General features: G+C 38.0%; 1 protein-coding gene across 1 annotated transcript; it reads right to left on the bottom strand.

Moving 5' to 3' along the window:
* Positions 1-209: 209 nt before the first annotated feature.
* On the bottom strand, positions 210-26,891 carry POLR2B (RNA polymerase II subunit B). Its single transcript, XM_063455615.1, has 25 exons — positions 26,783-26,891; positions 23,459-23,531; positions 22,820-22,970; positions 22,612-22,724; positions 21,605-21,824; positions 21,177-21,335; positions 20,860-21,024; positions 20,330-20,526; positions 20,008-20,127; positions 19,403-19,589; positions 17,765-17,908; positions 16,578-16,717; positions 16,239-16,350; positions 15,914-16,068; positions 15,598-15,796; positions 14,750-14,918; positions 11,698-11,794; positions 8,373-8,467; positions 7,127-7,377; positions 6,356-6,445; positions 4,659-4,766; positions 3,784-3,897; positions 1,683-1,843; positions 1,344-1,539; positions 210-400 (listed from the first exon to the last, which is right to left on the bottom strand). The coding sequence occupies exons 1-25, from the start codon at positions 26,799-26,801 to the stop codon at positions 311-313; spliced, it is 3,525 nt and encodes a 1,174-aa protein (XP_063311685.1). The 5' UTR covers positions 26,802-26,891; the 3' UTR covers positions 210-310.
* Between the last annotated feature and the right edge of the window lie 202 nt (positions 26,892-27,093).

Genomic DNA, 27,093 nt, shown 5'->3' with positions numbered 1-27,093 from the left:
ATATTGTGAAAAAAATAACATTGTATATTGATTTCTGAAGTTAGCTTGTGTGCACTACAATAATGGCCATTAACTTGAGTGCAACTAAAATTTTAGTAGCTCTTTTATTATGCATCAGACAAGAAGGGCTTAACATATATACGCAAATATCCAATATGATTTTTAATCTCTGAAAGTCGCATATAATTTTCAAATGAAAAAGCAGAAACTGTAGGCAAAAATGTTTTATTTATACTTTTCTACAGAAGACACATGGACATCAAAAAATTATTAAAGCAAATTTAAAAACACGAAAAAAAAAAAAGTAATGTTATGAAGACATCATGCGTGGAGCAATGCTCATTGACATCAATTCTTGGAAAAGTAGTTTACAGGCGTACGGCATTCGCACCAGCGAGATCTGGGGGAGAAACGGGAGAGAATACAGAGCAATATTAGAATTAAAGCTGATTAAATATGGGACGCAAGGCAAAATAGTAAAAAAAAGGAGAAAAGATGTAGGTGCATATTAATATCACGACGATGGTGTGCTTAACCTCAAACCAGAACATTAAACTCTGCCAAAATCTATTTTTTTGCTTTTCAAATCTGCTATTAAACCTAAATAATTTCATGTGTACAACAGTAGTACAACCACAAATGTCATTACAGATCATTATAATGGACAAAGTCATAACTATTTAATTACTGCCCAAACAATTTTTTTTTTTTTTTTTTTTTTAATTGGTGGTATGTCTAAAAACCGCTTGCAAAGCCTGCAGTTCTCTTGTCTGCAACTTTTGGCCACTTTTGTGGCTGTCCAATCACAGACTACCCAATGAAGCTCATTGAGAAGTCTTTGCAAGGCAGGTGATCTGGGCAATTGCTGCTTCTTGAGTTTTGAGCTAACCAAACCAGGAAATAACCGGACCTGTTGTCTGTTTGATAGCTAGAGGGGTGTAACCAGTTCAATTAAAAAAAGTAGCACTTTTTATTGATACTTGCAATGAATTTCAATGCAACTCTATTAGAAGCATTAGTCATGTCCTTTGTTCTATAGTACGTAATTTGCTAAAAGGACACTCCAGTCCCTTAAAGCACTTCAGTTTCATTAGAAGATCAGCCCTGCAGTGAGGAGATTGTCAAGTTTAAAATATTTATTATTCCCCATTTCTTATGGGGGGACATTAAAAGCACATAAATATTTTTTTAATCTGACTGTTCTGTCAAGGTTTGGGTTATAGAAAAATACTCTTATAGGTAAAATCAGGATGTTAGCAGTTAATTTTATACAAATGACATCGATCAGGTAATACATTGTTGCTACTTTTTTCAGGCTTTGTGTTTTTGTGTGTTTTGTTTACCTGTGTTTTATTTCGACATCCCCTGCATTCATACGTATGCGTTCTGGTATTGGCTATGGCCATCAGTCCACAGAGATTGCAAACATGTACTTGATAAGGGTCAGAGGCTTCAAATAACCTCTCTCGTAAGAACTGTGCTGCCCCATGAGCTATCTGGCAATCACGTTCCATCTCTCCAAAACGCAGACCACCATCACTAAACAAGGAGAAAAAAAACAAAATTAAGTAATTTCAGAATAGTAATACTATGCAAGAGACCAGTTCTATTTTCTGGAAAGAATAAAAAAGATAAAAAGCAAATCAACAAATAAAAAAAAAACAAAAATAAAAAAAACTCACCGAGATCTACCTTCCATTGGTTGTCTGTTCAAAATTTGAAGAGGCCCTCTTGCACGAGAGTGGATTTTATCATCCACCATGTGCTTTAATCGCTGATAGTAAGTTGGCCCTATGAAAATCTGTGATGTAATTTTACGTCCTGTGAATCCATTGTACAAAACCTAAAATTTTAGAAAAACAAGTAAATAAACCAAAATATAATTTTTTTTATTTATTTATGTACTGTAAATTTCATTTTCCATAGTACAGACAGCAACAATCAAAGATGGGCATTTGTCATTTACCTTTTCCAAAGGCAAATAGCACTGAAAAGGTTAAAACACAAACTGTAGTCCCTACCCAAGGATCCTCCCCTCCACGCCTTAAAAAAAACCCTCTCACAAGACCCTGAGCTACTAATCAAGTGACTAGTTAACTTAAAGATACCCATCTGTAAGCCAACGGAGAAGGGTCAATTATGAACAGAAAAGCAAATTTACAAAAGTAAAAATGTATTCATGCAGTTATAACTCTGAGAACCCACAATACAGATACAAAACAATTATAATTCCTGAATCACAAAGTACACCACCACCTGATTGAACTGCTAACAATTATTTATGGAACAAAGCAGGCATTAAATGATAATTTAAGACCGTATGAATGACTCCATAGCACTAAATCCCAAATTAATATATATACATATGAATAGACCTATGCAGCCATTTATCTTCTAAAAATGTATAGAGAAGTTATATCCCAATACAAAAATAAAAAAATACATAGCACAGGATATATTTAAAGTTCCCGTACATATGTGGATATCGTGCAGGAACTTGCAAAATATACAAACATTATGAAGTAAATGTAGGTTAAAAAAAAAACATTACCGCCGGCTGAATAACGATTTTTCTCTGTGGCCCATCAGGAATATTTATGGTTCTACCTTACAGTAAATTATTGATTTGCCACTTGTATCTATATTGCTCAATGGGCAAAGTGTGCTCGTTTTGTAACTTACTTTGATTTGTACACGCTCAGAGCGGATAAGTTTAAAAAATAAAGAAAATTTAAAAAAGGAATAACTTTATGTCAAAGGATACAATTCACTATAGCACTTATACAAACTAACAAATGCCCTCAGAATTCACATTTTCTTCCCCATCATGCTCAGCCACTGTTTAATGAATGGAAGTAAGGGGCTCTGTGCATCGCTGACTTTCAGTACTGCACAGAGCTCAATCAATCAGCCTGGGGCCAGAGAAAATTGCCCCAGTTGACTTACAGGAGCTTCAGGTATTCCATTGATATCTGGGTCATCTGGTATGAGCAGGAATTTAACCACAATCTATCTGGAGGCATTTAAATGACTTTATAAAGAGCCACTTCCAGCGCTGCAACCAGCTCATCAAAATGTCAAGGGGCTACTACTAAAAATTGCCCCAGCACACCCAGAGGAGCACCAAGTATCCATAAATGGTGTGAGCACGGAGTTAACCCTGCTCACACCGCAATCTTTTAACAGGCATTTAAATCCCTATGTAAAGCGCTGTTTGCAGAGATAAAAACAGCTCTTCTAAAAGTCTGGGGCCACTAAAAGTGACCCAAGACGACAGTGGGGACCCCCAGGTACCAATTGACACCTGGGGTTCCTTTTGTGAGTAGGGATTAACCCTGCACATCCCAAATACGCAGGGTGTCCTATGCCGCCTTACAGTCTTTAAAGTTATTTTTATGTAGGACAGCACAGAACGCTAGATTGAGGATTGCAATGTGATTTCGTGCTGGGCCTAGATCAATAACTCTGGTTGCAAAACAACCCACTGTTGTCTTGTTTACCTACTTCTCTACAAAGAGAGGGAGGCAGATACACTGGCATCTAGCAGGGAAGTGGTCTTTGTAAAAACTAAATCTTGACAATTTTACAGGGAGCCACTGCTCCATTAGGGAGCAAACAGGAAAGAGGTGGTAAACAAGGAAGGGGAGTAGTCAATATTTTGTTGGATGTGTTCTGCCTCTGTACATAAAAAATATACAAAGAATTAAAAATATTTTATAATTGTTACTTAATTAAATTTAAACCCGTTTAAAAAAAGTTAAAGACCATATCAGTGTGTATTACCTCATTTCCTCTAAGATGGTAGCCATAATCTGATAACAGATTAGAAATCTTTTGCACATTGACTGCATCATTAAAAGGTGTTGCATCACCTATCTCTCCCTTGTTTGCCGAAACCTGTGAGGGGGAAAAAAAATAAAGCATAATATCTTGATATTTTTTTTTTATATTGTTGACTGTATTAGTTTGGACTATCATAACAAATGTTGACTCATAAAACAATGAACTGTGAAAATCTGACGAGGAAATTGCCTAATTTTCACTAAAATAACCAAGCTGGAAAAATTCTACCTACTTTTTATCCAGGTCAGTTATTCTAGCCAAAAACATAGACCTCATTCACTTAAATTCCAAGTTTAATGAAAAAACTCCTTAGGAAAATTCTTATAATGAATAAAATGCACCTTTAGAGTATATTTTTGTCAGGCATAAACATTCATTACTTTATATAAGAGTTAAACCCTACCCAAAAAACCAACAGTCACAACAGTGTGAAAATGCTTGTGTCACATATTTATATAGTCAGTCTAGATCTGGACTTATTCATTAATGCAAGTGTTGTAGAGTAAGACAACAAAAACCTATACAGGTGTTCAATTTTTTTTTGTATATAATATACATACATATTTATATATATATAACGTTTGTCAAATCACTTTGTATTAGTTGGTCATTGTCCTAAAGGAACACTCCTGGCACCATAAACTTACCCCAGGTAAGAAGTCAAACCGTCCTTGCAAACTTACACTGGGGGAAGCTAGAGCACTCCAAAGAGCTGCAGTTGTTATGGTGCTTTGAGTTTTCTTTTTAAATAGATGGTTTCTTTCCAGACAGTTTTATTTAGCATCACTCCTTTAAAAGCATTTTAATGATCTTACCTTCCCTTGGAGACATTCAATTAAATGCCCAATGGTCATACGAGAAGGAATGGCATGAGGATTGATGATAATATCAGGAGTTATACCTTCACATGTAAAAGGCATGTCCTAGAAAAAAAAGAGAACTAATGTTATGTCTTAAAGGCCAGCTACCCAGTTTCCTAGATCTAATGCACAATTGTTCCAAGTAGTGAGGATTTACAAGTCTATCATTCAGTGAAAAAGAATTTAGACTGCATGCACAATATGAACAAGACTATAAAAAGTAACGGACCTGAACTTTTTGGTACACTGGAACTGTACATTCATCACAGTCACACAAAACACTGGTCAAGGTTCAGCACATCAGAATAGAACCGGTCATAAAACTGCTTCACACAGCTTGTACAGAGCTGCAGAATACAATTGGCACTTTTTTTTTATATAAATATCAACTATTTTTTTTTACAAAAAAAATTATTTTTATCTGGCTGAGCAGCCATGTTGGTTTTAGACTCTTCTGTGATCTGAGCAACTTCCACTCAGCTTAACTTGCTACACACCGAGTAATCACAGCAGCAGGTAAGTTAGGTTGAGCAGAAGTTAGTCAGCGAACGGTAGAGTCTGACCAATCATGGCTATTTAGACAGATTTAGTAAAAACTTCAACAAAAAACAGTTAACATTAAAAAAATTTATCACATTTTAGTTTCAATAAATGTAATAAACGTTAAAAAAAATGAGCAATGAATATTTGATGACAGCCAAGTGTCAGTAAGTGGCAATATATTTTGCAGCTCTGTACATACCTCTGTCTGAAGCTTTTTCATATAAATAAATTCTGTTCTTATGCCTTATTTTAAATGAAAATTTGATGACAGTTTCCCTTTAATAAAGAATAACGCTGTGAGCATACTAATAAGAAATAAATCCTCTCAAGCATTTAAACCGTAGACTTAATTCTAAGCAGCTAATGCTGAATTTGAAGAACAACATCACATTCATGACAGATGTATATTAAAGGTGCCAACAAAACTTGCAGAAGGGAAATGTGATTGGCTAAATCAGAAAATGAAAAACCAAGCTAAAGATCGTAAGACAAACTACAAAATATTTCAGTGACTTGTGTGGTGACAAAACGGATGGTGAGGCTGCAAAAAAAACCAAAACGATGGGCTGCAATAAATTTAGTACTGGATATGGATTGCAGGAAAAAAATAAATAAAAATTAGAGCTGGGCAATATCCACTGTAATATTAAAAATATTTTGTATGTTGAAAAACGAGTGGAAATTATACTATGTTCATGGTCAAACCACTCACTGACACCGTTCTACTCAAGTATATTAAAAAAAAAATGCTTGTATACCAATATTTGGGCAGAACACATTTACAGCATTCGTGACTATTCATTTTCTGGAGTAAATCTGGTGAGAAAGAATAGAGGTCTAACAATCGCGAGCTGGCTAATCTCACTGCTAAGCACATATAAAAACGAAAACTTTCCCAATAACAAAGTTTATCCCACTGAGAAAGTCATGAAGAAGGGATCTCAATGCATTGTCTAAATTCCTCCAAGTTAAACCAGGAAAGGCCTTCATGTTGTTAGAGCAATACTACCACAAAGGTGTGAAAACAATTTAGTGAGGGATTTTCACTATGCTTTTGTTTAGTGAGCATTTTACAGTATATGGTTGCATAATTAATAAATGTAAGATACCTCCTGTCTGTACTGAATACCACAGGTACCCTTTTGTCCATGTCGACTGGCAAACTTATCTCCTATCTGTGGGATCCTCACAGAGCGCACCTAAAAAATAAAATTAGGCTTATATCAAAAAAGGTAATCATAAAAAATTCAAAAATCCCCAATCAAACATATTACTATAGCTATATTTTCAGAAATCAGTTGAGTTACCAAATACAAATATCAACATCACCCTTCGTGAAATAATCTAATTGCAGAGCGTAACTATCTTCAGTATAAATAATCCCTTAAAATGGAACCACAGCTTTTCTAATATTTGTGAAGAACAGCTGAAACCGTCCAATATTAGAAACAGTTATTTCTAACACTTGAGTGTTCCAGCCTTAATTTAGATTTGGGGAGGGAACACCCCAAAACTAAGTTAATTACCTATAAGATGAGGATATGCGGGACCAATCCAATGCTTCTAATTAAACATTGTGGTCCTATGACTTTAAGCCATTTATTTATAAAAGAGGCAAAAAAAATTCTTAGGCAGATCTTTTATAAAAAAATAAAAGGGGGACCTGCTCCTAATCTGTAAGACACTTCATCTTACCTTAAGTGCCTTAGGGATCTGGAGTGTTCCTTTAAAATATTCTGAATTGATTATTCAGAAATCAAATGATCAATTTACTAGTCTAAATAACATACCCAAGGACTGCAGGCAGAAAAAAAACATTTTAAAACCACTAAAAATGACTAATTATCAAGATTAAATCTGAATATTCAAAGCATACATACCCTTATTTTGCAAAATTTGTAACCTTCTTGATTAAGTGTCACCATGACTTGATCAACAATGCCAGTTTCACTGGTACGCAGAAAAGTACTACAATCTCTTTTGGTGTAACGCCGATTAACACTATCTAGCTCATCTTCATTTTCAGGCAATGTTACAGTCTTCCCAATAATCACATCATCTCCTGACACACGCACCCCAGGTGCTATCAAACCGTCATCATCCAGCTTATCATAGATGGCATGCCTCATACCTGTGAGAGACAAAAAATAAATAAAAATGTAACACATGTGCAAGTATTTTAGAAATCTATCCCGTTAAGATTATAAACATATGTATGTACATAATTATAAATATGGACTCCTTGGAGTTTGTGTTTTCTGTATACAACAGCTTTGAATGTTTAAAATTGAATAATGAGGCAAAAACGTGATTCTTTGTTGAACTAATTAGCATATGCCCGCCCAGAATCCTTTGCAGTAGTAACATCACTGCAAATTTGCAATTTCTGTGGAAAAACAAGTCTATGCAGATCTTTGTTTTAACATTGTATTGACTATCCACCGACTTCCGGTGGAAGGGGGGTTTTCAATCACAATTTTTCTCTACCATAACTTTCTTGTGATATATATTTAACGAAATACCAAAACACAAAATAAAACACCTGCTCTAAAGAATGATATCATGGCACTAGAAAAAGTGCAGAGACGAGTTACAAAATGTATAAAAGAATGGAATGGAAAAACGGGGCCTCAGAGGGGATATGGTGACATTATACAAATATATTCAGGGCCAGTACAAACCATTATCTGGAAATCTATTCGTAAACAGGGCTATACATAAGACACGAGGTCACGCATTTAGGCTGAAAGAAAAGAGATTTAATCTAAGTCAAAGAAAAGAACTATAAGGATGTGGAATTCTCTGCCTGAAGAGGTGGTTTTATCAGAGTCCATACATACATTTAAACAGCAATTGGATAAATACTTGCAAAAACATAACATACAGGGATATAATTTCTAATTAGTGGGGTAATAGCTGCTTGATCCAATGAAATATCTGACTTCCATTTTGGAGTCAATAAGGAATTATTCCCTAGTTTGCTGCAAAATTGGAAGCGCTTCAGACTGTTTTTTTTCCCCCTTCCTTTGGATCAACAGCAAAAACATATGTGAAGAAGGCTGAACTTGATGGACGGAAGTATCTTTTCAGCTATGTAACTATGTAAAACAAATTTATATTGCTCACCTTGGCATGTTTCACGGGTAGGTTTCTCAAAGACTTCTTCTTGATCAAATCCTTTCTTGGACTCTTGTTCTTTGTACGAACGGTAAAATACAGATCTGTTTAAAAAAAAAAAAAAAAAAAAAAAAAAAAAAGATTTTAGTTTTGTTTTGTGTTTATTTCACCTATCAAGGACAAATGAATAGTACATGTGCACAATGCCAAGATTGTGGTCCATGTTTTCAGGGCTGTTTAAAAAGTTACTATAGGTACAAATAAGAGTAGAATTGATTACGAGCAGTTTCCACATATTTTTACATAGGAAATGTCAGGAGTGTACAGAATGTAGCTTACGGCTGTACGGTTAAAAACCAACTCCAAGTCAAAATAAACTAATAAAAGTGGCATTGAAGAGAAATCGTAAAAGTAGAATTGGAATATCTGTAAAAGGAAGACAGAAAGAATGCAAAACATTCTTCAGATACTTTATTCCTAGATGCTTTGGGTCAGGGCTTAAAAATATCAAATACTACGCTACTATTCAGGCCTTTAACCCCTTAAGGACACATGACATGTGTGACAGGTCATGATTCCCTTTTATTCCAGAAGTTTGGTCCTTAAGGGGTTAATGCTAGTCACCACTGCAAGCCTGGAGAATTCATGGTGTACTTAACCAGGGGTGATTTTTATTCTCCAGGATTACATTTGCACTTGTCAATGGCTAGTCTTGAGTGAAAATCTCAAGTCTTGGTTTAGATTATATAGGATTGCAAAAAAGTATGAACAGAATGCCTCGCTAATAGATTTGCTGTACCATACTGTCTGCAAAGAACAAAAAAAAGAAGCCGTACCCCCAGAAAATGTAAAGTTTGCCATCAACAAATATATATCATACACCATATATTTGAATTAAAAGTGACAAAAGCGTTTTAAGGACTATCCAATCCCTAGAAGGCTATGGTTCACTGACGTAGGTTTACAATAGCAAAGAAAAACAATAACTATATTTTATTGAAAACTCCCAGTACTGTAATGTACTTGCAAAGGATGACAAATGCCTTATCTACAACCATTTAGACTTGAAAATTCACACATCATCCAAGTTTTAAGAGTCTTTAAATCCTAGACTGAATACTTTCATTATTTTTTTTATTTTATTTTTTACACACTTTTGGTAGTAAAAAATGTTTTAACCCCTTCAGGACCGGCCTGTTTTTGCGATGTTTGTACGTTAAGGACCAGAGCAGTTTTAACACTTTTGTGGTGTTTGTGTTTAGCTGTAATTTTCCGCTCTCTCATTTACGGTTCCCATACAAGTTATATATTGTTTTTTTCACGACAAGAAGGGCTTTCTTTACATACCAGTATTTATATTATGTCATATATTGTATTTAAAAAAAAATAATAAAATATGGTGAAAAATAAAAAAAAAAAAACATGTTTTTGGACTTTTACTTGAAAAATCTTTTACTTATCTACAAAAGCTAATGAAAAAAACTGCTAAATAGATTCAAAATTTTGTCCCGAGTTTAAAAACACCCAGTGTTTACATGCTTTATTGCTTTTTTTTGCAAGTTATAGGCCTATAAATACAAGTAGGAAATTGCTGTTTCAATATATATATATTTTAAATGTATCAATAGTGACATTGTTACACCGTTATCTGTCATAAATCCCCGAAACACACCTAACATGTACATATTTTTTAAAGTAGACAACCCAGGGTATTCAAAATGGGGTATGTCCAGTCTTTTTTAGTAGCCACCTAGTCACAAACACTGGCCAAAGTTAGCATTTATATTTGTTTGTGTGTTAAAAATGCAAAAACCGCTAACTTTGGCCGGTGTTTGTGACTAAGTGGCTACTAAAAAAAGCTGAACATACCCCATTTGCAATACCTTGGGTTGTCTTCTTTTGCAAATGGTATGCCATCATGGGGCTAATTCTCATTCCTTGGCTACCATACGCTCTCAAAGGCAACCTAACCAATCTGACAAATTTCAATAAAAAAAAAAAAAGTAAAATCAAGCCTTATATTTGACCCTGTAACTTTCACAAACACTATAAAACCTCTACATGTGGGGTACTGTTATACTCTGGAGACTTCGCTGAACACAAATATTAGTGTATCAGAACAGTAAAATATATCACAGCAATAATATCCTCAGTGAAAGAGCTGTTTGTGTGTGAAAAATGCAAAAAACTTCACTTTCACTGACAATATCATCGCTGTGATATGTTTTACTGTTTTGAAACACTAATATTTGTGTTCAGCGAAGTCTCCCGAGTAAAACAGTACCCCCATGTACAGGATTTAGGGTGTCATAGAAAGTTACAGGGTTAAACACAGTGCTAGCAAATTAAATTATCTGGACTTTTGGCCTGGGTTGGCAGGCAGGTCCCTCAAATTGCAATCATTAAAATTACTTAATTAGGTAAAAATATTACATAAATATGCACGTAGAATTTTAATATATATACATATTTATATATTTGACGTCTACGTGTATATTTATGAAATTATTTATGTAATTATGTATGTGGACATATGTATATTTCGTATTATTTTTATTTATTTATTCATAGATATATATATCATTACATTCTAAGTGTATTTTGATATAAATATATATATCAATATCAAAATACTGTTAGAATAAAACTGAATATATATATATAATTTTTTTTTAATTATTAAAAATTATTTTTATTTTTTGTTATTTATTTTTATTAACATATTATTTGTATTTTATAATAATATATATATAGTTATTATATATATTGTATATATTCGTGTGTAATTTAAATATAAGTGTATTTTTATATTAATATACGTATATATAAATATAAAAATACACTTAGTGTGACATTATATATATATATGATATATATACATATATTAGATATAGGTATATATAGATATAATACATGTATATATAGCATATATATATATATATACACATATTATTTTTTTCACACTTATTACTTTATTTTAAAACTTTATTTGTGATTTTTCACTTGCAGGGAGACTGCCTGTCAGCACAGACAGTCCCCCTGCAGGCAGATACAAAGACCCCTATTGCGGTCATGTGATCGAGTGATCACATGGCCGTGGGGTCCTGATCTGCCGAGGGGGGGCTGCCCGGGCAGACAGGCAACCCCCCTGGACCGGGAGGAGAGCTGATCGCCGCCGTGGGACCGACGGCGATCAGGTAAGTAGCCCAAAACCGTTATGACTGTTCAGGACCGTCAGCGGTCCAAACGCACGTTTTACCGCCGACGGTCCTGAACCGTCAGCGGTCCTTAAGGGGTTAAAAGTACTTTTGGTGTGAATGTATTTATAACAAACCTGAAAAATCCTCTGTCCACAGCAGAGCGGTTCATGATCACAGAATCCTCCTGATTATATCCCGTATATGAAGCAATGGCCACAATTGAGTTAATTCCTGAAAGGAGAGCATGTACAAATTATAGATTTAACAAGACTATTTTGTGCATACAATTTACACATCAATATCATCTTTATCTATGAACATTTCTATATCCTGAACAAAGACAATGAGGCACATTGCATATTTTCAACACAATTTAATTAACTGCACAGTTACATGTTGACTTGCATTTTTCTCCTCAATGCAGAGCTTATTACAATGATATTTAAAATGGTTAAACAGTACTTCAAGTAAAGAAAGATCTGCTCTTTATCATATTGATTTTGAAACACCCACACTAATTTCCTTGATATACTAATTTTACACAAAATAAAGTGTGGAAACATTAAGAGCAACGACTAGCTCGTCGCTTGCAGCATGCATTTATGTGGCCAGTGCACAGCTCTTTTATAGGAGTCAGAGGCAAGGCAAACAAATCAGCAAGGGGAAAAATAAAGAAGTTTTGCACCACTAGCACTATATAGAGTTGTAGTAGTTATGGTACAAAAGCCTGTTAATGCAGTCACCCTGTTTTTGCCAAATATTTCAGAGATTACACAAGACCTGGGACTCAAATTTTGGATAGCAAAGATAGGCTGAGACTCCTGGTGGCAGGTTAGCTCATTTGTCTTAGTTGCGGTCCAAAATCAAAACAGTGCCCGCTTCTGTATACAGAAGAATAGGAACACAGAGAATATGAAGAATACACAACCACATTTCCACAGCATGGATATGTTTGGTTTGGACTTAGTCGTTAGAAAAGAAAAGCATTGCCTTTCTTAGCATTAACCAAACACACCAGAATGCTGGATAATATTTTTAAATTCCCTAGTTACAAGGGGTTCCCAAGTCATATGACTTAGGGACCATAGTGCCTAAAGTCTGCATGAGCAGCGTATATCGCTTTGAAAAGCTGCATAAAAAGAGTTTAACCCGTTTGCTGCTGAAGGTGTAATGGTATCCCAGGCAGCGTCATTGAGGTGTCATCAGCCAGTTTGGAACCAGAGTTCCGAGCTGGCAAAAGTTAATTCTGTGCAAGTTTCTATACACAGAATGTCATTCATTGGCTGAGAGCAGTCAGCTGATGACAATCGCATTGGCATCCCGTTTACGCACATTGCAGGAAGCCAGATATACAGGGAGTGCAGAATTATTAGGCAAGTTGTATTTTTGAGGATTAATTTTATTATTGAACAACAACCATGTTCTCAATGAACCCAAAAAACTCATTAATATCAAAGCTGAATATTTTTGGAAGTAGTTTTTAGTTTGTTTTTAGTTTGAGCTATTTTAGGGGGATATCTGTGTGTGCAGGTGACCATTACTGTGCATAATTATTAGGCAACTTAACAAAAAACAAATATATACCCATTTCAATTATTTATTTTTACCAGTGAAACCAATATAACATCTCAACATTCACAAATATACATTTCTGACATTCAAAAACAAAACAAAAACAAATCAGTGACCAATATAGCCACCTTTCTTTGCAAGGACACTCAAAAGCCTGCCATCCATGGATTCTGTCAGTGTTTTGATCTGTTCACCATCAACATTGCGTGCAGAAGCAACCACAGCCTCCCAGACACTGTTCAGAGAGGTGTACTGTTTTCCCTCCTTGTAAATCTCACATTTGATGATGGACCACAGGTTCTCAATGGGGTTCAGATCAGGTGAACAAGGAGGCCATGTCATTAGATTTTCTTCTTTTATACCCTTTCTTGCCAGCCTTGCTGTGGAGTACTTGGACGCGTGTGATGGAGCATTGTCCTGCATGAAAATCATGTTTTTCTTGAAGGATGCAGACTTCTTCCTGTACCACTGCTTGAAGAAGGTGTCTTCCAGAAACTGGCAGTAGGACTGGGAGTTGAGCTTGACTCCATCCTCAACCCGAAAAGGCCCCACAAGCTCATCTTTGATGATACCAGCCCAAACCAGTACTCCACTTCCACCTTGCTGGCGTCTGAGTCGGACTGGAGCTCTCTGCCCTTTACCAATCCAGCCACGGGCCCGTCCATCTGGCCCATCAAGACTCACTCTCATTTCATCAGTCCATAAAACCTTAGAAAAATCAGTCTTGAGATATTTCTTGGCCCAGTCTTGACGTTTCAGCTTGTGTGTCTTGTTCAGTGGTGGTCGTCTTTCAGCCTTTCTTACCTTGGCCATGTCTCTGAGTATTGCACACCTTGTGCTTTTGGGCACTCCAGTGATGTTGCAGCTCTGAAATATGGCCAAACTGGTGGCAAGTGGCATCTTGGCAGCTGCACGCTTGACTTTTCTCAGTTCATGGGCAGTTATTTTGCGCCTTGGTTTCTCCACACGCTTCTTGCGACCCTGTTGACTATTTTGAATGAAACGCTTGATTGTTCGATGATCACGCTTCAGAAGCTTTGCAATTTTAAGAGTGCTGCATCCCTCTGCAAGATATCTCACTATTTTTTACTTTTCTGAGTCTGTCAAGTCCTTCTTTTGACCCATTTTGCCAAAGGAAAGGAAGTTGCCTAATAATTATGCACACCTGATATAGGGTGTTGATGTCATTAGACCACGCCCCTTCTCATTATAGAGATGCACATCACCTAATATGCTTAATTGGTAGTAGGCTTTCGAGCCTATACAGCTTGGAGTAAGACAACATGCATAAAGAGGATGATGTGGTCAAAATACTCATTTGCCTAATATTTCTGCACTCCCTGTACATCACAAGAGCAGCAACCTCGGAACCTGGCAGCAACCCAGGTAGGAGCGGAAATTGTTATAACTCGGTTTGTCCGATTACCAGGGAATGGGGCCAGGATTCTCTTGGCATCATAGCCAACACAGCAGACTAATGGTTATGATTCTTGAAGACCTTTAAACAATTAAGAGGCTGGGCAAATAGAAATAAAAATACACAGTAAAACTCCACTGCAGTACATTACACATCATGTTTAATTCTCTTCAGTTATGACACAATGCACTGCTTACCTGCAGGAAGCTCTCTGAATCTCAGGTACTCCATAGATCGTGTAGTGACCAGTGGTTTTTGAGGGTAATACAACACATGTGCCAGAGTGTCCATCCGAACATGAAAGTTTGTGATATACACACCCATAGCCTGCTTCCCCATAGCAGACTGGTAAGTGTTTCTAGGAGACTACCAAAACAGAAATTGTAATTTTAATTAAAGGGTTGTTTTTTACTGTATATTTTGAAATGCTTTAAATAATGTGACATTATTATTATTTATATGTTTTGTTTTTTTCTATACGATTTGGTGAAGCTTGTATTTAGATTTGATACAAGCCACTCTAAGCAAGTAAGCCACTGTGACCATAGTCAATAGGTAAATAACAGAACACTTCTTATACATAATTGACGCACTTCAGTGGATACCATTAATCTGGATCCTGCTTACGCTTGGACCTGCATAGCTTTCAGATAGAGAACACTAAACTTTCATATAAAAAATAATACTGTTCCTTTTTCATATAGGGCTCCTACCAATATTCTCAAGAATACGTTAGTAGTTTGTTTATATACAAATGTCACTAAGTCTTTCCAATGGTGTATAATAACGTTAGAATTCCAAACAAAATAAAAAAAATACATCATACAAACCCTCTAACATCTACATATATGGAAAATAAAATTAGCACTCATAGCACCACTGAAAGTGCTCCCCTCAACTCTATCAAAATACCTTACAAATATTTAAATAGCCAGAAGTCAGTGCAAGTTTGGATGGATCCCTACCCACATTTGTGCGCTAAGACTAACACAGATTTCATGACACACAAACCCTTTCGATAAAAGAAAGACTAATGTACACGAACCTGATTGTGATCGGGGAATGGAATAATTGAAGCACAGACTCCTAGGATCATGGATGGATGGATTTCACAGTGTGTGTACGTAGAACAGTATGCTACGCCCTTCTCTTGCAAGTCATCAGGTGTCATCGCAAGCATGACGGTCTCCTCCTCCAAAGTATCAATGTATTCCACAACACCACTAGCTACCAGGTCCTGCCAACTAAACAAAATAGTATGTCAGCAAAGTTCCAATGAAGTATAGATCTAAGTTCTGTTATATATAGATATATAGTTAATATGCATGTTGTGCTTAAAGATAAAATAAAATAGTTCACACCTGTAATTGTTATATTCTCTTTCTTTTAGTTGATCAATATGTCTCCTCTTTAACAATAATTTCTGTTTTTCCACAATTAACAACGGCCGGCAAATTCGACCAGCATCCGTATAGATTCTGATTTCTCGCTCTCGAATGTCTCGAATCATTGATACCTAGAATAAAATAAATAAATAAAAGTGTGTGTGTGGGGGGGGGGGGGGGGAGGGGGAGGGGACCCTGAATTTAAGGCGGCCTGGGGGGCAGTTGCCTCCCTGACCCCCGCCTGCCCCGGAACAGTAATCAGGGATTCCGTTCTTTAATGTGCCTATTTAATAAACATTACCTCTGACACAATGATGTCCATCTGACGACGCAGTTTTCTGAGAGTATTCATCAATTGTTCGGGATCTTTGTGAATTCCAACCCAACAACCGTTCACAAATATTTTTGTGGCACTTTAAGGGGAAAAAAATAATTTTTGTGAAGATGCATTCTTATCAATATTTAAAATTGTTCTGATCCCATTACCAATGGTGATCCCAAAACTGTGAAAACACATCTTAAAATAATTTGTATAACATGGTCTCTTTTAAAACCTTATTTCTAACAATGCAGAATAAGATTTAACTGTCCCTGAGGATTGCTATTTTATAACAAAATATGAAGTAATTCATGCACATACTCTGCTATGGCTGCAGGTGATATTTCTTCAAGATTCTCCATACTCCATTCTTCCAAAAACTCCAATATAGGAGAGGGCTGAGACCCAACAGAAATGTAGGCCATTAGGGCTAGATTTTTCACAAGGCCGACAGCATGACCCTGCAAGAAAAAAAAAAATTAAAAAAAAAAAAATTAATAAAATCTACAACTACCCAATAAACAGGAGACAGAAAATTGGAGTACTGGATCGAGTAGCTTAAAGTATCAGTTGGCAAATGTTTACTTTAGAAGGGTCATTATAAAAAGGCAATAAAAACAGTAAGTATACAAAAGGCATCTTCCTTAACACATTGCTACACAGAAACAACACATTTGCCTCTAAATTCTATCACATAAACTATGCTTTTTAATACAGGATTTAAAAAAAAGATGATTAAAGCCGCAAAGTCACTTCTGGTGTCATTTTTTTTTTTTTTTTTTTTCAAAGACCGAGCAAGGGGACAGGTCTGCTTTTATGTTTGTTCTACCTCCTCAGAGCGGCCATATTCTGTCAGCCGCTGGTAGTGGTGGTGGTTTCACCTTCCACGATCTGCGTCAATAGTTCTTGCACTGTGAGCGTACAAAACTGGAGTGAAGATCCTGTGAGATCCACAGATCTTCTAAAGCATGCACAGTAAGAAATCTTAGATATATATTGTGCAATGTGCACACATCATGTTGGAATAAATGGAAGGATGTGCTGGTAGAAGCTTTGTGATTATATTTAAAAACTGTGTAAAATATCAAATCTCAGTGTAATCGAAAAAGGCATACGTCAATGACCCCTATAACATTTCTTAAAACACATCCATGACGTAACTTATGTTTCATGACTAAACTGTTTGCTGACATACCAACCAGGGAAGGGCCAGCAGGATGCTAACTTGTTTTAAACTTAATTTTCTTACGTGGGAAGACTGCTTCTGAATGCAGCTAATCTAAACCGAGTAACTTGGCCTTTAACACTTAAAACACATCCCTTTTAAACCACTTATTTGTAATGTTAACAGCCAAGTAAAGGAGCACATATTGTTATATGCATTACATCATGAGAAAAAGAACACAGTTCTTTCAGATTTAAAAGACGTTAAAGTTAAAACCACTAAACTCTTCCATTAACTAGTGAAACGTAAACCTTAGCAACAAAAATAAATCTAAGTATCTTACCTCTGGAGTCTCAGCTGGACAAACCATACCCCATAGTGTGTTGTGCAGTTGTCTAGGCTTGGCAAGTTTTCCATCTCTTCCAATGGGAGAATTCAATCTTCTCAAATGTGAAAGAGTAGATGCAAAAGTCAGACGGTTCAACACCTAAAAACATTGACATCCAAAGTTAGTGTTTTTGAATTATTGTGTTTGCTAGAAAAACTGGAAAGTTACAGTTATAGGACATAATGTCCAGACAACAATCAACAGCATATGCAATGTCAGTCTGCTGTTGCAAAAACTGGTAAGGTGGTTTCGTGTATAAAAAGGGGTTTTGATTCACGTGATCCAAATATCATTTTGCCTCTTCACAAATTAATGGTAAGACCTCACCCTGAATATGCGGTAACAATCTTTATTTTATAAAGTGTTACGTGTCATTGATAACCAGATTCGCAATGTAGATAAAGACATGTATAAGCAAATCATAGTGAAAGTACATAGAAGAAGGGAAAACAATAGTAGGCAAATCAAATACCAACTCAGGTAAGAAAGCGGTGTGCGAGTTGACATCTAAAAACCAATACATTATCATTCAAACATAAGATGCTGATGTTGTATCCAAATTTGTGTACGTACCGGAAATGCAATCCCTAAAAGACAGGAGTTAAGCAACTCTAAGAGCGAGTTAAGGTTTATACCCCTGAAGAGTAAAAACAATGGAAAGAGAGTAAAGGTGAAGAAGGAAGAGGAAAGTGTGAAAAAAAAAAAAAAAAGAAAGAAGGATAGAAGTAGGAATAATAAGCATGCGCTTGCGCACTTGAACCCATTCCTTATGAACCCAAATCATTCCCCCATGAAGGTCAGCAATGTACTCCATGTATTCAAATATGATCTGTCCTGCCCCCCAATAGTTGCAGCATTTTCTTCTATCAGCCTTATCTCATCAACTCTAACCAAACAGTGCTGGTATGTGGGTGTGCTTGGCTGCCTCCAGAGGACAAGGTGGGCACCAGTTTTAAAGAAGGATATTGCAGAACTAAAAAAAGTGCAAATGCAAACTACAGAACTAGTAAGGTGGATGGAAAACAGTTATAAAAAGGCTAGAAAAACTGAATTTGTTTTCTTTAGAAAAAAAAAAGGTGCATCAGAGGGGATATACTAGCACTATACAAATATATACAGGGTCAATGGAAAAGTTATGGGCCAACGCGTTAATTAGCAGGAATATACAGACAGGAGGTCACCCATTGATATTGGAAAAAAAGGTGCAAGTAAAATGTGGTTTGTGTATGTTGCAATGACTGCCATTAATGTAGAAAAGCTGATGTAAGCAAGAAAAAAAATAAAATTGGAGTAGCCTCCTAATTTATCCCAGAGCTGCATTTCACATCTCTAAAGCAAGAAGATATAAGCTTGAAGTGTGGCCTGCTATGCACAAGCTTGCAAGGACCAACAATTTTATCATTTAAAAGTACTATCTGCAAGCGGTTGTCCAAGTAAAGCTACACAAATTCTGTTTCTTGAGGAAATAATCCACGTAGTCTACTTGCTGCCAAGCATGGATGCCATATTATATGCTAGAAGTGTTAAAAATTTTTAAAAAAATGTGATTGAACAATGTTACCTGGATAATAGTTAAGAGTAATGTAGTCTTACTTGTGATACACCAGCTCTTGCTTGATGGGCTTTCTTTTGGTCACCCCAGTTCCCAGTAGCTAAAGAATACTTCAAGCCATCTGAAATTATTCGTGTCTTAATAGCCAACTCAAGGTTGAAATCTTTTCCCCGGTCAATAAATTTCTGTGCATATATACGGACTTCTTTCAGCAAGTTTTTAAACATTCTGTAAAATGAAAATTTACAAAAAGTGTTATAGTTAATAGTATGTTTACTATTCATCAAGCTTGGAAAGCTTTGGCTTTACTATAACATTCCTCTAATCCCTGTAACTCAAGTAACAGCAAAGTCCTAATGAAGCCCTTTGCCATCATGAATGTAAATATTTAGCCTGATCGCGTTAAATAACCTGACTATCTCCGTTATCTGATCACACACAAATATTTATATAATACACGCATAAAAAAAAAAAACCTAAGGCAAACTTTTCCAAAAGGTTTGGATATATTCAGATAAAGCACGGTACATTTATATACACAAATGGCGTACAGGATTCACAGTAAAACAGATGCTTGAAACCAGGTTGTGCAGCCCATAGACATTTTGTTAAACAAAAAACAATTGCTCAAGTGCCTGGCTCTTACCCTCTGAAGAGAAACGCAAGCAATGGTCCAGCAAGATCCAGTCTTTTATTACCGTAGTGATCTCTGTCATCAAGTTCTCTTCTTCCCAAAGCTGAAAGGAGAAGTCTGTGAACCATGTACCTGTGAACAAATTTAAATTAATCCCATTACACTTGTAGGACAGATTTTACTTGTATTTGAGTTTTAATACAAATTAAACAAAGATTAACCCAAAGATATAACTTTAAATGTCAATAACTTATTTTCTAAAATAATTTTGCATATATTTAAAACACAATAAAATTATTTAATAATAATAAAAAAAAAGAAAAAAAACACTTACCCTAAAAAATATGCTTTTTTTGTTTCACAAAAGTCACTGACACCAACGTGTGGCAGCATTTCCTTCTGAAGAACTTCTTTAGCATACTTAATTCTTTTTTCTTTGGTTACACCAGGTTTAGCACCTCTTGAACCAATGAAATTTAGGGCTACATTCTGTTCCTGTATGACAAAGGCTTCATCAAGTGAAGGTTTTACCTATTGCAAAGAGAGGTAAAGAAAATTGTTAAATGGTTATGACCGATCTAAAATATTCTTAAAAATTATACGGACACCACATCAACAGGATTTAACCCAAGATATCTGAAGGTTCATCACTTGTGGTTTGTGGTTATTATTATAGGTTATAGTTTGTTTATGAAGAGGGGAAATTCTCTACAGAGAGCAAATGTTGGGAAAAATATAACTGCAGGTATTTAGGAAAAACAATATTTTCTCTGTATGTTTTTAAACAGCATAGCTATGTGTTGATCATGACATTTATTTTCTCACACGTAAAGCACATACGCATTTTTTGTGCATTTTACTTACCATTTCCATCATCTCAGGATCTTCAAAGTCATAGATTATATGTTCTAATATGTCTCTATCGGACACAAAGCCCAAAGCACGGAATACTATAATTATGGGTACTTCCTGTTTGATATAAGGCAAGGTGGCAACAATGCGTTGACCAATAGCACTTTTTTTGGCACCCTGTTAGAAAGATAAAGTTTGGATATAAGACATTAAATACTGGTTTTATCAGTATACACAAACATCATTCAAACATATAAATTCAGATAGCGAGAGCAAAAGAAAAAAAATAAAGTAGGCAGAAGCCTAATAGTAAAGCAAACTTCTCATACCTGACCTCCTCTGGCCAACATGCTAACCCAAATCGAACTTGTTGGTCTTGATGAATTTTCCAAACAGGATCTACACTCTGCTGTGTACGCATATTTTGAATCCTTCTTTGCAAACACATATACTGTGTTTGTAGCCATCTTCTCTTGGGCAATTAGAACCTTGATTCCGAAAATAAAAAAATAAAAGGGGTAAAGCAAATTCTGTATAGATCATTTCACCATTCACTTCATTCTAATATAGTAAACAGTTACTTAAAGTACTGCAGGTAATTTGCAAAAATGTAAGATTTTAAATTAATATGATACAAAAGATTTCTGAGATAACTGCTTGAGATTGCGGACATGTTTGTGTGAAATAAAGGGAATATATGTGGAGTGACAATCATATAAAAAAAATAAAAAAAAAACTATAGAGGAAAAACATTTACCTTTTCTGATCCATTAATGATGAAGTAACCACCTGGATCAAGCGGACATTCATTTAACTCACAAAGATCACGGTCAGTTAGGCCATTTAGTAAACAGTATGTAGAACGCAACATAATCGGAATTTTTCCAATAAATGTTTTTTGATGTTGTGTTTGAATCTGCTCCTCACCTTCCTTGACCACCGTTTTTGTGATGTCCACATATAAGGGTGCAGAGTATCTAGAGAGAAAAAAACACAATGCAATCTTTACATTGAAAATGACATTTTTTTTTTTTTAGTTTTAAAGGGACACTCTAGGCACCCAGACCACTTCTGCTCATTGGAGTGGTCTGGGTGCCAACTCCCACTACTCTTAACCCTGCAACTGTAATTATTGCAGTTTTCTATAAACTGCAATAATTACACTGCAGGGTTAACTCCACCTCTAGTGGCTGTCTACTAGACAGCCACTAGAGGTCACTTCCTGGGTTCTAGCACAGGAAACCTGTGCTAGAGCGTCGCTGGACGTCCTCACGCTTTGTGAGGACCTCCAGCGTCGCTCAAAACCCCATAGGAAAGCATTGAAATTATTTTTTCAATGCTTTCCTATGGGGAGACGTAATGCGCATGCGCGGCATTTCCGCGCATTAGGTCTCCTCGGCCGGCGGGCGAGATCAGTCTTGCCCACCGGCCGACGCAATCACTGGGAGGAGCGTCGCGGAGGCGGAGACAGCGGCGAGGGACATCGCCGCTGTCCCAGGTAAGTGACTGAAGGGGTTTTCACCCCTTCAGTAACCGGGGATTGGGGGGTGGGAGGGAGAGGGTCCCTCCAGTGCCAGAAAAACGGATCGTTTTTCTGGCACTGGAGTTTCCCTTTAAGCATCTCATCATTGGGAATACTTCTACTTTAAACAAAGCCTTACTCTTTTATACAAAAGATCGGATAAGTTTTGCAATTGTATTTGAAAACGCTTTAGACCATGATGTTCATCTTGAAACTGATGGCACAAAATGTTGTTTACTTACGTTAAATTTCTTAACCTTGCTTCGTTTGGCATCATTGGAGAGGGTGCGCCATCTCTTTCCCAATGAGTGGGCTTGGATAAATAAATCTGTTCAAACTTCAATAAAAATCTGGGCTGGAAAAACACAAAAGAAACAGGTTGCAAAGCTTATATAGTTTATCTTACTATGAACTTAAGGATTGCAGATAACAGGAACATTTTATACTCACTGGCTCTTCCACTTCACCACTTGTGTGCTGAGCTTCAGCCTGCAAATCAATTGGAGGTGCATCTTCTACAATCCTCTGTACGGACATCTGAATAAATTCATCAAAAGAATCCAGTTGCTGCCGCACCAAACCCTTTTCATCAAAATAGGAGCTTTATCGAGAAAAGGGGAGTAAGAATTGTTAAATTAAAGTATCAGAATAGAAGTAAAAAAAAAAAAAAAAAGTCTATGGCTACAAATAAATGTTAAACTGGCTCCCTCATTCTAGCATTCAGTCAGTCATTAAAGGTCATTTGCTGTTGACAAAAAAATATGTAATGCAAAGACTTCCTTGTTAAATGAAGCAGAAAGTTACATTGGATGCTTTTGCTTATGTTCAAGGAGTCAAACTGTATGTATTGAGAACAGGTCAGGGAACACCTTTAAGTAGTACTTTTATTATTGACCTTAACATACATTTTATAGTAAATATAAATTTATTTTTTTTACAATAATAGAGACTTTAGGGCTAGTGTCCATTGAGTTTAAATACTGCAGTATACGTGTGGTGCTTGTCTTACAGAGATTGAATAGTTTTAAAGATTAAATAAGTGATGTTTTTAACTTCATTTTCTGGTTCTCGTAACATTAGCAAACTTACCTTATAACAATCCAACAGGCCTCTTGCCACAAATCTGGAGTAATCTCATCATCTTCTTCGTCATATTGCATATCTAGCAAAACAATTTTATTAGCGGTAACACTAAATCTACATTTTTTTTTTTTAACAAAAGCAACTAATGAAGCAATCCAATATTATAGAAGACATGTCTGCATACCTTCCCAGATTATTGAACACAATTTATATTTTAGTAACTTAAATGTATGTATATATAGATTTGTGTTTTGCAAATTGATTATCACTCTTACTATGCGGTCACTTCATTATTTGTGTGGGATATTTTCAGGATTATTTACTTAATTCTGAAAATGACAAATGAAATGCAAAACTCAGAAAATCTCGGATACAAGAAATTTGGGGAAATGCACCAAATGTATAAATATTTTTTATAAAATAGGAGGCCTAAATGAAAAATTATGCTTAGCAAGAACCTGCTTAAAGGGATACTGTAGGCACTATAACAGATGTGTCTTATTAAAGTGGTTATAGTGTAAGGAGTCCCCAAGTTCCATCCTTAGTGTTTAGTTTCTACGCCTGACACCTCTAGATACTGCCATCTAGAGAATTTGCTTTGTTTATGAAAGATACCATGGAATTCTCCAAAAACCTCAATACTGTACATGCACAAGAGTTCAGCAGTGACACACTGATTCCTGGCGCTGCTGAAAATAATCTACCGGGTGAGGATGGTGGTGCCCATGAGGGACAGGTTCAGGTAAGTTGAACTCACCTTTGCCTGCCTCCCCAACGGCCACTGGAACCCAGCTGTGATGTCACTGACGAGGTCTTTGCAAATTCTGCAAAGTCCTCAAACTGTGGAAGTGTCACTTTAATATCGACCTCTAACAAACAAACATGTAAAAAAACTTAAAGCTTAACTGAACTTAAAACCTTTCCTCATTTCATAACTGGGAATCCCTGCATAATAGAGTTTACCCATCTCATGCCTTAGGGTAAAAACACTCTCATGTAGTGTTAATTCTCCCATCACTCACGATAACCCAGAATGAAGCAGAATGCCCATGCGCGGCAAGAGGCGCGCGCACATTCAAACAGTCCTTAGGAAAGCATTTCTCAATGCTTTCCTATGGATGTTCTGCACGTTGAATGCGATTTTCACATCCAGTGTCGCAGAAGCGCCTCAAGCAGCTGTCAGGAAGACAGCCACTAGAGGCTGGATTAATCCGGCAATGTAAACATAGCAGTTTACATCTGAAGGGTTAAAACCTGGGGGACCTGGCACCCAGACCACTTCATTGAGCTGAAGTGGTCTTGGTGACTATCCCTTTAATACATTTGCGCTCTCTTTTCATCTGTGGCATGTTTTCTTGTGGTATGTATTTTTGTGGATGCTTTTTACTGTTCTAGCAGCCATTACATTCTCAAAATAGTAACCCTTTAACAATGTCTTAGAACATGTATTATGCCTTTGATCAACAAGGCTAAGCTAAAACGTAAACTTTTCCAGAACACAATTCACTATGGGATTGCATTTATTTATTTTTTTGGCCAAAATACCTGACCTGAAGAACAAGAAAAAAAATGTTTTAAAAAAATTGTCCTCAAATGTACAGTTCCTTGGCGACATCACAATACCATGTATATAGTAAGTAATCTTTGGATACATTATATGCAAAAATAATTAAGCTCCAAAGACAGAGCCAGGTATCCTGGGTAAATGCAGGCTGCTAAACAAAAATACTATGCTACACCTCTACCTTTACAACAAAACCTGCCTGCCTTGATATGACATGAATATTATCCCTTTTCCTCCAAGGATACGGCATCATACTGTGTGATTTATAAAATATTATTCCTGTGTCAATCACAGGGCTGATATTGCACTCCAGCTCATCACTCCTAAGATGCTTAAGTGACATTTAATCTTATCTCAAGTTACTAGCCAAGGCGAGCATCACGGTAGTCGCAGGGTCAAATTAGAGCCTGCATTGTTATAGGAGTATCGGGTACTTTAGTTATACTCCATAACCAGGCAAGCCAGCCCCCCACAGTACAGTCACACTTCGCACAGCCAGCCCCCCACCCCCACCCCAGCCCCACTCGGCGCAGCCAGCCCGGCAAGCCACACTCGGCGCAGCCAGCCCGGCAAGCCACACTCGGCGCAGCCAGCCCGGCAAGCCACACTCGGCAAGCCACACTCGGCGCAGCCAGCCCGGCAAGCCACACTCGGCGCAGCCAGCCCGGCAAGCCACACTCGGCGCAGCCAGCCCCCCCCCCAGTCACACTCCGCGCAGCCAGCCCCCCCCCCCCAGTCACACTCCGCGCAGCCAGCCCCCCCCCCCCAGTCACACTCCGCGCAGCCAGCCCCCCCCCCCCAGTCACACTCCGCGCAGCCAGCCCCCCCCCCCAGTCACACTCCGCGCAGCCAGCCCCCCCCAGTCACACTCCGCGCAGCCAGCCCCCCCCAGTCACACTCCGCGCAGCCAGCCCCCCCCAGTCACACTCCGCGCAGCCAGCCCCCCCCGTCACACTCCGCGCAGCCAGCCCCCCCCAGTCACACTCCGCGCAGCCAGCCCCCCCCAGTCACACTCCGCGCAGCCAGCCCCCCCCGTCACACTCAGTGCAGCCAGCCCCCCCCGTCACACTCAGTGCAGCCAGCCCCCCCCCCCCCCCGTCACACTCAGTGCAGCCAGCCCCCCCCCCCGTCACACTCAGTGCAGCCAGTCCCCCCACCCCAGTCACACTCAGTGCAGCCAGTCCCCCCACCCCAGTCACACTCAGTGCAGCCAGTCCCCCCACCCCAGTCACACTCAGTGCAGCCAGTCCCCCCACCCCAGTCACACTCAGTGCAGCCAGTCCCCCCACCCCAGTCACACTCAGTGCAGCCAGTCCCCCCCAGTCACACTCAGTGCAGCCAGTCCCCCCCAGTCACACTCAGTGCAGCCAGTCCCCCCCAGTCACACTCAGTGCAGCCAGTCCCCCCCAGTCACACAGTGCAGCCAGTCCCCCCCAGTCACACAGTGCAGCCAGTCCCCCCCAGTCACACAGTGCAGCCAGTCCCCCCCAGTCACACAGTGCAGCCAGTCCCCCCAGTCACACTCAGTGCAGCCAGTCCCCCCCCAGTCACACTCAGTGCAGCCAGTCCCCCCCCAGTCACACTCAGTGCAGCCAGTCCCCCCAGTCACACTCAGTGCAGCCAGTCCCCCCCCCGTCCCCCCAGTCACACTCAGTGCAGCCAGGACTCTTATTGTTGTTGTACTTTCCCACAGATCCACGTGTAGCCATGGATTATTCCCATCAGCCCACTGCAGTAATTTAAGGTAAAACGAGCTCTCCTCTCACCTTCCTCTCCATCATACATGTTGGCGGTGTGTGGGGTCCCACAGCTGGCTGGTAGGAAGTAAGGGGAACCTGGCGCTCTCTGCGCACACTGAAACAGGCCTCAACGCTGGACAGGAAAGGCGCGGGACGTCAGTTCCGGTACAGGACCGTAGGCAGCTAGCTCCGCCCACTCCGCGGCTCAGCGCTCTGGGTGTACTGGGTGTCCCAACATGGCTGCTGTACTGTCAACTTCAGTGACCTTCCAGCACTTCGCTCTGCGATAAGAGGAGGTTAATGATGATTTTGATGAGAAAGGCACTAATATACTGACA

The sequence above is a fragment of the Pelobates fuscus genome, chromosome 5 (genome assembly GCF_036172605.1).
Source record: "Pelobates fuscus isolate aPelFus1 chromosome 5, aPelFus1.pri, whole genome shotgun sequence".
Classification (NCBI taxonomy): Eukaryota; Metazoa; Chordata; class Amphibia; order Anura; family Pelobatidae; genus Pelobates; species Pelobates fuscus.
The sequence above is the reverse complement of the archived record's forward strand: the minus strand, read 5'-3'. Positions and strand labels throughout refer to the sequence as shown.

What these genes read in the sequence shown, in the direction of transcription:
- POLR2B (XM_063455615.1), bottom strand. An exon ending in GCAAGGTTAAGAAATTTAAC is followed by an intron (nt 21,825 to 22,611) that starts GTAAGTAAACAA and finishes TTTTCTCTCTAG; the next exon opens with ATACTCTGCACCCTTATATG. An exon ending in TACCCGTGAAACATGCCAAG is followed by an intron (nt 7,378 to 8,372) that starts GTGAGCAATATA and finishes TGTCTCTCACAG; the next exon opens with GTATGAGGCATGCCATCTAT.